This window comes from Sardina pilchardus, chromosome 20 (genome assembly GCF_963854185.1).
Source record: "Sardina pilchardus chromosome 20, fSarPil1.1, whole genome shotgun sequence".
NCBI lineage: Eukaryota > Metazoa > Chordata > Actinopteri > Clupeiformes > Clupeidae > Sardina > Sardina pilchardus.
The window spans coordinates 30,438,000-30,450,661 of NC_085013.1; the positions used below are offsets into that span (position 1 = coordinate 30,438,000).

Consider the following 12,662-nt stretch of genomic DNA (forward strand, 5'->3'; position numbering starts at 1 on the left):
TTTGGGTCTTGGTTGGAGCCGCAACCCTGACAGGTCCATTGATGGGCAAAAATGGCTGCACACTGCCCGCCTCCTTGCTGTCCCTGTCAAGGTTGCCATATGATCGAGGACACCTCAACAGCACAGGCAAGATGCATTCATTATTTATTTAATATGATTTATTTGTTTATATATCATATATTTAATCATAGGCTAGTGCAATCTAATACCATTGTTAGCTGTGTTTATTTTGTATTGCCACCATTTCATCAGTATAAAATACGGAACACGTAAATAGCTCAAATGAAAATAATATTCATAAAAGACTTTAGTATTCCTAAATGTATATTTTATTAAAACTGTGTGAACTGAAGTATGAGAGTTTTATGAAGTGCTGGAAAATTAAATCTGAAATGACCACCATTCTAACTTTCACTCACCTGGCGAGAACTGTGTAAACTATGCTGTGTTTGGATGAATGTTTGGACAAGTGACTAAACAGAAATAATTATCCCAGAAAGTTCCAGAACTATGACTTGAGCAGAAGTTAAGCCTATTGACAATTGCCATATACATTTAGAATACTTTAGAATACATTGTCTGCAGGCCTAATTCCATTTTCAATGGCAAACTTGAAACAGCGCCAAAACAACCACCAGTGGACACAAAAAGTATTACGTTTGTACTGTTTAGAATGAATGGGGGAAATTACCATAGAATTACGGAGATAATAATTTAACATACTGTGTCATACACCTGTGCGGCCCAATGGCATGTTTGGGAGGGTCGTAGTTTGGGGTCCACAGCACTACACTCCTTACACACTATTCGTTTCATTTCTGCCTCCAACTGAAATAGGTTTCATTTTCTGTTTCCCCACTAAACTAAGTTTCACTCTCTGCATCTCCACTGATAAAGCTGTTCTCCTTAGATAGCTGCCATTCCACTCAGTGGGACTGAAGAAAGACTTAGGAGGAGAGAGAGTTTCATCTGTAACTCTAAAGGTCAGTCATGCATGGTGTTCAACTTTCCTCAGCTGCTACAGTATATTCATGAGAAGGCATTTGTAGGTTCAAACAATAACTGGTCTTGGGTGAATATCAGCATTACAAAAATCGATCTGCTTTAGCCTACATGATATAGATTTTGTTTGAATACTATATTTAGTTTTTAACGAAAAAGAGTCCAAAGCAGTAAGGGATTTTGTGGCCAAAAACAGTGTCTATGGACTACATCTGAAGTGTGTATTTTGACTAAACAAATAGGCCATAGCCTATTAATAGCCCAAACAATTCCATTATTTAGTTGTTTGTCATTTTAGCCTTTGTCTGTCGTAACTCCCAGCCCAGATGGCACAAATACACTGGAATGGACGTGGGCCACACCTATAGGTTACCAGCCAATCTGGCAGGCTGCTGCTTCATGGACCTGAATACCAGATACAGGGTCTCAGATTCTGGGTTTCCATGGGTGGAGTCAGATTAGTTTGGTCACTGCTATTTTACTGCTTTACGGTTTCCATTGACTTCCATTCAACACATATTACAATATGTAAATTATGTGGTCAAATGGACTCCACTGACTTATGCCAGCAACCATTTCTCTTTGATAATAAACTACATTTTGGTACAACATATATACAGCAGGAATACGATCATTTGGTTTAAAAAAAGAAAAACACAATATATCGTATGGATTACACAAATAATTGGCAAGGAAGTACAAGATTATTCAGCGGTTGCCTCTGTTCTAGTAGATGGGCTACAGTACATATTTCAGGCCACTAGATGGCAGCATGGCATAACACTCCAGTTTTTTTGTGGATTTAAAAGCAAGCAGTGAAATGGCGTCATCTGATGGCTGTACAGTGCAATAGCGCCATGAAATATTTAATTTAACTGGGAATTATGGTAGAAATCTTGTTTTGTCTTACTAGATATTTGTGTCATCCATCTGATATACAGTATTGTGTTTTTCTTTTTAAACTTCGTTCCTTTATAAATTGTGGTGTAATATGAAGGTGCATTTTCGAATTGTATTACTCTGACATCAAAGAATAATGATCGCCGAGGTGACCTGTGATACATGACATTGTTTTGTACAATAAATCCATAAATGTCTGTTAAAAATGTGCCAATTCTAATCGCCCAATTTCATAAAACGGCGACGTGTTCCTTTACTGTTAATGATTAAGGTGGGGTATGGTCATACAGAATCTATTTATTCAAAAGGTAATGGATGAAATAGCTTGCCTTTAAAAACAAAAATCTGCTTTCCTCTGGGAATTTAACATAGGGGTGGAAATACTTATGCCCACATTATTTTAAGGAAAACATGGTAACACTTTATTTTAATGTGTCGCTATTACAGTGTACCTACCTAATTAGGTTGAGTGGTACAACCTGTCTAACAACATGTACTAAAATGTTCTAGCATTATGTATTTGTGGGTACCTACATATAGTTGTTGTTACATTGTAATACTGAGTGCTTTCACAAAACTTTGCCGATTTGCCTACATTTTTCATCTGAGGCAAAGGGCTGACCTGAGACCTGCTGGATGGGTTAAATCTGGTCATGATAGATTCAATGTACATAACTGGTACACTTCATTTTAATGGGTTTATGCCACTGCATTGAAGAGTAATATGTGTGTACCAACACAGTGGATGCATGTGCTATACGTAGGGTAATGGCAGACATGTTCCAAGACATCAAAGACTTTTATTCCACTATATCAAAGAGTAACAAAGGTGTAGCAGTGCAGCTGTTACATGTACACTGAGGACAATGAGGCCTTGGCTGGATTTACCCCATCCAGCAGGTCTCAGGCCAGCCCTTTGCGTCTAATGAAAAATGTAGGCAAATTGGCAAAGTTTTGTAAAAGCACTCAATACTACAATGTAACAACTATATGTAGGTACTAGGGCTGGGACAACGCATCGACTTAACCGATTAGTTCGACGCAAAAAATACGTCGGTTCAAAATATGCGAATCGACACGTCGTCAAAATCAAAACAAGGTTGGCGGCAACGTGAGTGACTCCTCAGAATTTCAAAAGTGCAAGGCACTGCAGCACGCACTCGTTCCTCTACTGCGTTTCTCTAACTATGGGCCGCGGACGGAGCTGCACCGGTCCGCAATGTAGAGAGACTGCTGGTCTGTGAGGCGTGGAGTGAAATTAGGCTCAGTGCTTCACCCGATAATTTGCTGCGCAATTGATGAAGCAACCGCTGCCCGACAGAAAAAGAAAACAAAAGTTTCAGCAATCAGGAAGAAATACTTGCTAATTCGATGTGAATAAACATACAGCAACACAATGAAGTGTTGGTATGAGCGTTCATTGAATGCATGCATGTGCGTGTTTGCGCGACAGAAACTGAAACTAATCGATAACGTTGGTGGCAAGTTCCGTTCAACCTGCTGTTTAATTATTTAACGACATTTAATAGAACAACGTGGATTCTTGATACAGAGCAGAGTATAGTTCAGTCAAATTTGAATATGGTCAAAATATTGTAGCCTTAGTCTTTCATCTAAAAATCTCCAGATCAGTGATTTATGCCTATCTGCTCGGCCGTAATACATAGACTAAAGTTGGTACGTGTTTCCTGAATCCTTACATTCAGAGATTCAAATGGAATTTCATTAAAAAGCATGTCAATTTTGTCTCCATTTGCCTACCCGAGTTTGATGCTTGCATGAGGGAAACATCCCAAAACAATAGCACCCATATTATTGCTGTTGTTTTCAGAAGTAGGCTACTGTATTTATCATGCAACCATGCAAAAGCTATTGTAATTATACTGTATCTTACATTTACTAAAGCCTAAAGTCTCTGATTTTTTCACAAACTTTTTGTGAACAATCTTAGCATTTAAAACATTGACTGCTTTGAAGTGAAAGTACACTTAATACAGCATAATAATTATTATAATAATGATAATCATAATGATGATTTGATGGGGGTATACAGTATGTGTATGGGCCCTATGGCCCCAAAGTCCCAAAGACTTAAAATAAGCCTACTTAACTTGTCATTTTATTGATGACAGTTGGGATCTTGTCCCCTTCAATTTGACAACACTCCCAGTGTTTTCAAGGCTTCAAGGTTTTATTGAATGCTACCTCTGACTTAGAATGTATTACTTTGCACTTGCATAGTCTTTCATTTTGGAATTTTAAGAGCAATAAACATACATTGCAATGTTTTATTTCATTCAGATATGTAAATCAACATGTATATATTGCAATTAGTCAATTAGTGGGGAGATAATCGATAATCGAATCGAATCGAAATCGAATCGAACTGAAAAAATGAATCGTTAGATTAATCGATGCATCGAAAAAATATTCGCTAGATTAATCGTTTAAAAAATAATCATTTATCCCAGCCCTAGTAGGTACCCACAAATGCATAATGCAAGTACAAGTACTTGTTAGGTAGGTACACTGTAACAGCGACACATTAAAATAAAGTGTTACCGAAAACATTTATTTATTTATGATACAGTCTTCATTCATAAAGGAAATTGATGTCCTTAAAGGTTGGATTTTCTAAAAGATGTTTTTATATTCCTCTTTTCATTCAAATTTAGCAAGGGGGCAAACATTTTTTCACAGCACCGTGTACAACAAAATATGATTCAACATTCCCAGTGGTTTGAGCTCATTTGACAGTTACAACAGGAAACTATCAGGCTGCTCTAGAGAGGTAAATGAAAAAGAATGAAATGAAATGAAAGAATGAATGAATGAATGAAATGAATGATAAAATAGGATACCATCAGGGGTCTTCCATTTGCAAATGGAAGGATCTCACTCACATCCTTTAGGGAGGGCCAATAGGATCTCACTCACTTCCTTTAGGGAGGGCCAATAGGATCTCACTCGCTTCATTTAGGTAGGGCCAATAGGTCTCTCCACTACATCCACTTTGGTGATATGACAGGTAAGTGACACAGTGCGGTGTGATCCTTTCCATGCCACGTTTGTCATTAAAGTCTCTTTTTTGTTTAAATTGCTGTATCGGCTATTGGGTCCAACCCTGCACACTGGTCCTCTGACTGTGATGGAAATCATGGGAGGGGTGAGGCTCTCACATCTGCATTTGGCAATTGAGCCAATGCCTCTAACACGATGTGATCATCGACGATACGGCATAAGGCATTTGAGTGTGTTAACGACTTGTGTTCCCTTTCAACTGAGAACTGTATAGAACTGAGATTATTTACATAACCATGCATTTTGTTTTCCAGCTGGAATCCATTATCATGGCTTCATGTGGCGATGACACCATGGAGATGGCAGCCCTGGGAAGACCATTCCAGCTCGGGATGCTGTACGACTGCCGGAAGGACGCTCTTATTCCAGGTAGGACTCCATGGATGTGCTGAGTATATTAGTTAATATTGTAACAACTGGAGGTGCATATCCCGTAACATGGTGCAATGCATCGTTCAACTAACCAACATCTAAGTTATGACTGTTTCCTAATACCATCGTACTTACATAGTACTTTGTAAATTTGGACCATGATAGTTTCCAAACTTCAGTAGTCTGAACTAATGTGGTTAATGACGTATAGTGCAACCAGAAAGTTGTCAGACTCGTGAATGGGAGAATTCCCCCCTTAAATTTGGACTGAAATATTTACTTTCTACAGCATAATACATTTGTCAACAGGTATAACATTACTTAACTTAACTCAACAGGTATAACCTTATGGGATCAAGAGCAGCTACAGAAGAACACAAGTGTGCAGCAGCAAAACAAAACCGAATTTAATGTCACAACATCAGACACAATTGACGAGAAGTCAAATTCATTAAAGATCTCTGGCTCTCTGAAACTGAGTCTCTTGGGAGGACTGGTGGATGTGGAAGGATCAGCTAGATATTTCCAAGACACAAAGAAATCTCACAAAGAAGCCCGTGTGACTCTTCAGAACAAAACAACCACAAAATCTGAAACATTAACAATGTCTCACCTGGCTCGTGGACAGGTGTCTCATCCTAACGTGTTTGAAGATGACACTGCCACTCATGTTGTGACTGCCATCTTGTACGGAGCTGGTGCCTACTTTGTGTTTGACAGAGAATCATCCTCAGAGGATAAGAAGAAACAAGTGGAGGAGGATGCTAACCTCACCTTCAATAAACTGAAATTCCTCACAGTAGATGCTGAGGCATCCCTTGACATGGATGAAAGTGAGAAATCAGCAGTTGAAAAATTAAGCTGCACATTTCATGGGGATTTTAAGTTACCCACCAACCCAAGGTCCTTCAGTGAAGCTGTGAGAGTTTACAGAGACCTTCCAAACATGCTGGGAGAGAATGGAGAACATGCTGTTCCACTCAGGGTGTGGCTGTACCCTCTGTGCAAGTTGGATTCAAGAGCTGCAAGACTCGTAAGAGACATCAGCAATGACCTGATCAGATACTCATCAGACACCATAGAGAGTTTTACCAACACAGAGATGAGATGCAGAGACATACTGAGAGACACTGCAGCAGCAGCATGTCCTGCCCTGGCAAAGAAGGTTGAGAAGTATAGGCAGATGTGCCATCAGTACAAGCTTGACTTCATACAGAGGCTCGGGTCAGTGCTTCCTTCAATCCGAGGGGGTGGGAAAGAGGAGAGTGCCCTTTTAGATGTGCTGAAGGCACATGAGAATTCTTGTTTCAACAGCAAAGACCTGGATCAGTGGCTCACAAGCAAGGAGAAGGAATCGGATACACTGAAATCTTTCCTCAAGCAACTGAAGAAACTGGATGTACCAATGGATGTGGATCTGGATGACCTCTTGAATGATGTAGATGTCAGAAATGTTGTGAGCTTTTCATTTACCTCTCTAGATGAGCCTGATAGTTTCCTGTTGAAACTGACAAATGAGCTCAAACCAATGGGAATGTTGAAAACATCTCTAGAATCATCTGATCTACAGGGTAGAAACAATAATTGGCTTTCCAGTGATATTAGACAACAAATGAGGGGACAGTTGAAACTGTTTGAAGAACTGAAGAAGATGAGCACCAGTGATGACACCAAGTTCATAGTTGATTCAAAATACGATGAGAGTCATCCTGGGGCATGTATTTTCATATATGAAGATGGATGTGATGATGCAATCCACTTTGTTCCTCCATCAAAACCTGCCACTCCAACCACTACTGGTGTTTCACATGACAGTGTAACAGTTCAGGTGTCTGACCCAGACTCTGCCACTGTAGAGTACCGAGTAGAATACAGAACGAAACAGAATCAGGAGACTGAATGGAAATCTCACCCAGTGCAGAAGAACCAAAAGGCAGCAACTCTGTCAGGACTGAAGCCAGAGACTGAGTATGAGATCAGAGCCACAGCTGTCTGCAAACTCAGCTACGCTGTCAGCAGTGACATCTTCAGAGTTGTAACTCTTAGAGTAGTCCGCCCACCAAATCAGCTGAAAGTCTCTAAAGTGAAAGCAAACTCTATCTCCCTAACATGGAGCATCCCATCAGACCAACTGTGTGAATTTGTAAAAGAGTATGCCATTGAATACAGAACGAAACAGGAGACTGAATGGAAATCTCACCCAGTGCAGAAGAACCAAAAGGCAGCAACTCTGTCAGGACTGAAGCCAGAGACTGAGTATGAGATCAGAGCCACAGCTGTGAGCAAACTCAGCTACGCTGTCAACGGTGAAGTAGGCATTGTTAAAACCCTAACTGCAGTCTGCCCACCAAATCAGCTGAAAGTCTCTAAAGTGAAAGCAAACTCTATCTCCCTAACATGGAGCATCCCATCAGACCAACTATATGAATTTGTCAAAGAGTATGCCATTGAATACAGAACGAAACAGGAGTCTGAATGGAAATCTCACCCAGTGCAGATGAGCCAAAAAGCAGCAACTCTGCCAGGACTGAAGCCAGAGACCGAGTATGAGATTAAAGTCACAGCTGTGAGCAAACTCAACTATGCTGTCAGCAGTGAAGTCTGCAGTGCTATAACCCCCACAGCTGTTCCATCAAAACCTGCCACTCCAACCACTACTGATGTTTCACATGACAGTGTAACAGTTCAGGTGTCTGACCCAGATTCTGCCACTGTAGAGTACAGAGTAGAATACAGAGAGAAACAGAATCAGGAGACTGAATGGAAATCCCACCCAGTGCAGAGGAACCAAAAGGTAGTAACTCTGTCAGGACTGAAGCCAGATATATGAGATCAGAGCTACAGCTGTGAGCCAACTCAATTATACTGTCAGCAGTGACATCTGCGGAGCTGTGACCCTCAAAGCAGTCGGTCCACCAACTGAGTTAAAAGTGACTAAAGTGAAAGCAAACTCTATCACCCTGACATGGAGCACCCCATCTGTCCAACATTGTAACTCTGTAAAGCATTACATCATTGAGTTCAGGGAGAGCAGGAAAGAGTGGCAGCGTAAAGACACCAAGGAGGAGGTGTACACGTTCACTCTGAATAACCTTAAAGAAAACACAATATACTACATCAGGATGCACACAGATGCTGGTGTTGGAGTAAGTCAGCCTGGTGAGGAGTTACAGATTATAACTAAGAAAGGACCACTGGATACGACAAAGTTCACTTCCATCGGAAGAGATCCACCAGTCTACCTACTGAAAACAAGAGGAAATGGCAATCTCAACCAAAAGGTTTTTGGAAGTGCACCAACAAAAAGTGCATCAAACAAAACCATCATGGTTGTTGGTGCCACTGGATCTGGTAAGACCACCCTCATAAATGGCATGATCAACTACATACTTGGGGTTGAATGGGAGGACAATTATAGATTTAAACTGATACATGAAGAAACCAACCAATCACAGGCATGCAGTCAGACTGCAGAGGTGACCGCCTACCATATTCACCACACAGATGAATTCCAAGTTCCATATTCTCTCACCATCATCGACACGCCAGGGTTTGGGGACACCCGGGGAATTAAACAAGACAAAGAAATCACAGAAAAAATAAGAAACTTTTTCTCACTTCAGGGTGGAATTGATAGCATTGATGCAGTGTGTTTTGTAGTGCAGTCTGCATTGGCTCGTCTGACACACACACAGAAATATATCTTTGATGCCATCCTCTCCATATTTGGAAAGGACATTGCCAACAGCATCATTGTTCTGGTCACCTTTGCTGATGGCAAATCACCCCCAGTACTGGAGGCAATCAAAGCTGCTGACATCCCATGTGCTGCAGGCCCAGAACGCGCCCCTCTTCATTTCAAATTCAACAACTCTGTGCTTTTTGCCAGAAATAAAGAAGCCAGCAGTGATGACGACAACTTTGATTACATGTTCTGGAAAATGGGGAAAGCCAGTATGAACAAATTCTTCACTCATCTAGACAGCATGCAACCCCAGAGTCTGACCCTGACCAAAGAAGTACTGCAAGAGCGCCGGCAGCTTGAGGCAACTGTTCAGGGGTTGCAGCCAATGATTCGAATGGGTTTGTCAAAACTGGAGGAAATAAACACCACAAAAGCTGCACTGGAAAACCATGAGACTCACATTAAGGAGAATAAAGACTTTGAATTTGAAGTAGAGGTAGAAAAATCTGAGAAGATTGATATTCCATCAGGAAAGTTCATCACCAACTGCCATGGATGTAACTTCACATGCCACTATCCTTGTGGAATACCAAAAGATGAGAACAAACGCGGATGTGCTGCAATGAAATATGGAATATGCAAAGTGTGTCCAGGAAAATGCGTATGGAGTGTTCATTTTAACATGACCTACAAATGGGATACCAAACGTATAACAGAGAAGCGGACGTATCAGGAACTGAAGAGTAAATATGAAGCAGCAATGGGGAAGAAGATGAGTATGCAGAAAATCATTAAGCAGCTGAGAGTAGAATATGAGCAGGTGCAGGGGAAAGTTGTACAAATTATGGACACTGTAACCAAATGTCTGAGACGCCTGGCAGAGATTGCCCTTCGTCCAGATCCTTTGTCTACTCCAGATTACATCGATCTCCTGATACTGTCAGAGGAGCAGGAGGCCAAGCCCGGATTTAAGGAGCGCATTAAAGAGTTGCAGGAAGTGAGACAAGGTGCAGTCCTCCTGCAGAAGGTGGCAGAGAGAGCCAATCTAACTGAAAAAGAGAAGTCAAAATGGCAGAAGTTTAAATCAAATGCAAAGGGGCTTTTCACAGATTTTTTGTCACACTTTGAATGAGTATGGTAGGATCAGGCTATACTCCCTCACCCGCTTCATCCAAACCTTCTAACTCAGCATCAGCACCACCATAACCTTTGACCCTATCCTCTCCTAACCTCATATCACCACGTCATGAAAACTGTCTTCTGTCACCTCCACAACATTGCACGCCTCCGTCCCTCACCGCAGCTGAAACACTCATCCATGCCCTCATCACCTGCAGGCTACTGCAACAGCATTTGCTATGGACTTCCTAATAAAACTAACAATAAACTCCAACACGTCCAGAACTCAGCTGCCTTCCTTCTCACCACCCACCGTCACAACATCACCCCTGTCCTCCAAACACGAATCAACTTAAAAATACTCCTCACCTACCCTCTCAATTCACCCCCCCCCCCCCCCCCCAATACACCTCTCTGGCCTCCTAATCTGCCACACTCACACCCGTCGCCTCAGGTTCATTGATGCAAACACACTCAAGACCACCAGGACCAAGTTCCAGATCAGAGGAAATTCAAAAACATTATTTAGCACATTACCTTCTTTATTTTAACTTTATTCATTCATATATCTCTTTGCTCAAGGTCTGTGTAATCATAAAGTAATTCTTTTAATATTGACTCATGTTCAATTCTGCAACCATTTGCCAGATTATAGATGCTGTTCTTAAACTTGTGCTCTTTTATGACTTACAGCTATCTGGTGTTGGGAAAAAGTACAATTGCATACATGACATTTTAGATTATTGGTAAAATGTTGCTTTATCATTTTCTCCTCATATTTTGTTGTCTTTTACTTTGTACTCATAGACACTGGGGACCAAATTCAGCTGAATTCCACTTTCAGTTCACAGCAATCAGAGTGTAGTGTGATCACTCTGTATTATGCCTGACGATGCTGGACTAAATGTTGTATGACTTATGCTAAATAAAAGCAATATTATAGTAATTGACAGCACAGTTCTTCACTGCTTTGGTCTTGAATAATTGGTCTCCTGTGCTTAAGCGCTAAACCCAGTGGTCGCGAAGATGACTCCGATATCAGCTCCATATTGTGGGATTTATTGGAGATTTAATATTTGGAAATCCAAACATGCCCTCCATAGAAATCCATTGAACTGTAAGGTTAGTAAAGTGGAGTCTATCGTCCTTTATATGATTGGTCACACAGGCTGGCAAAACCAACCAACATCCACCATTAGTATAAGATCAGCAGTACAAGGAGAGACTGGTCTTTTTCATTATTGACCCAAGTATTTAAGTTGTTTATGGATGAATTATTAAGTAAGTAAATGGCATAAACGGTCAAAACATCTCACAATGTCACATCTCACATCACATGATGTACTGCCATCAGAAGTTATGCATATTAATGAATGACACACACTAAATCACACTAATCTGCATGATAAAAGTGTTGGGTTGAGTTTGATCATTAGTTCTGGGCTCTATTGCTCTGGCCTCAGCGGTGTATGAAGATGCTGCTGGAACCAGGGCTGTGTTTGCACCGAGTTTGCACAAAACTGTTTATGAGTGTTTGCCTGTTTGTATACAGTTTACATTAGTATTTTTTTTATTAGTTATTGACTCTTGTGGTTTAATGCAATACATGTAAACCAGTGCCTAGAGAGTTGTACCTTTCTGCGGTCATGTGATATAAGCTGTCTCACCAATAGACCTCTGAAGGTCGCCTACAAAAAAGAAACCAAAGCTGCCATCTTTGCCCATATAAGGAGATCCTGGTGTTAATTGAAGCACACTGCCAAGTTGCATTGTAAGTTAGCTCTGGGGTAGCAAAGATCAAAGTGTGCCGTCTTCACGTACCGAAGATTGCAGAATCCACTCGCAGGCAGAGAACAAAACCCGGTGGCACAAAACGTCTGCATTGCCAACTTCCTCATCCCTGTAAGAGTTTAAAGGGATATTCCGCCATTTTTGGAAATACGCTCATTTTCCACCTCCCCTCGAGCAAAACAATCGATATTTACCTTGTTCCCGTTCATCCAGCCATTCTGTGAGTCTGGCGATACAACGTTTTGCTTCAGCCTAGCATAGATCATTGAATCGGATTAGACCATTAGCTTCTCGCCTGCTAGCTTCATGTTTAAAAGTGACTAAGATTTCTGGTAATTTTTCCATTTAAAACGTGTCTCCTCTCAAGTTAGAAAGTGCAATAAGACCAACTGAAAATGAAACCTGCCGTTTTTCTAGGCTGATTTGACATGGAACTACATTCTCATCTGGCGTAATAATCAAGGCAACTTGCAAACTACTGGCACTACTACTGCTTGCTGTCTATGGGGACTATTTTCAGATGCTGCATATGATATCACTGCGCTTATGGTACGTTTGCAAGGTGCGATAATTCAAGAGCCCCATGTTATTTTCCCATAGAAAAAGTCTCAATATACCAGATCTCTGGGGTGAACTTCAGAGGCAATTGTTCTCAATACCTGATGAAGATCTGAAGTGAACAAAACGTTGCATTTTCAAGTAAATCAATTTT

General features: G+C 40.9%; 2 protein-coding genes across 3 annotated transcripts; both read left to right on the plus strand.

Moving 5' to 3' along the window:
* Window positions 1-942: 942 nt before the first annotated feature.
* On the plus strand, window positions 943-8,185 carry LOC134068103 (verrucotoxin subunit beta-like). Of its 2 annotated transcripts, XM_062523631.1 has the most exons (4): window positions 965-983; window positions 4,578-4,693; window positions 5,238-5,352; window positions 5,694-8,185. In XM_062523631.1, the coding sequence occupies exons 3-4, from the start codon at window positions 5,253-5,255 to the stop codon at window positions 8,183-8,185; spliced, it is 2,592 nt and encodes an 863-aa protein (XP_062379615.1). In that variant the 5' UTR covers window positions 965-983; window positions 4,578-4,693; window positions 5,238-5,252. The 2 variants fall into 2 exon arrangements, with proteins under 2 accessions (XP_062379614.1, XP_062379615.1); XM_062523630.1 differs by lacking the exon at window positions 4,578-4,693 and having other exon boundaries at window positions 943-983.
* Window positions 8,186-8,476: 291 nt separating this feature from the next.
* Window positions 8,477-11,220, plus strand: si:ch73-170d6.2 (uncharacterized). Its single transcript, XM_062523633.1, has one exon. The coding sequence runs from the start codon at window positions 8,478-8,480 to the stop codon at window positions 10,170-10,172; it is 1,695 nt and encodes a 564-aa protein (XP_062379617.1). The 5' UTR covers window position 8,477; the 3' UTR covers window positions 10,173-11,220.
* The last annotated feature ends 1,442 nt before the right edge of the window (window positions 11,221-12,662 follow it).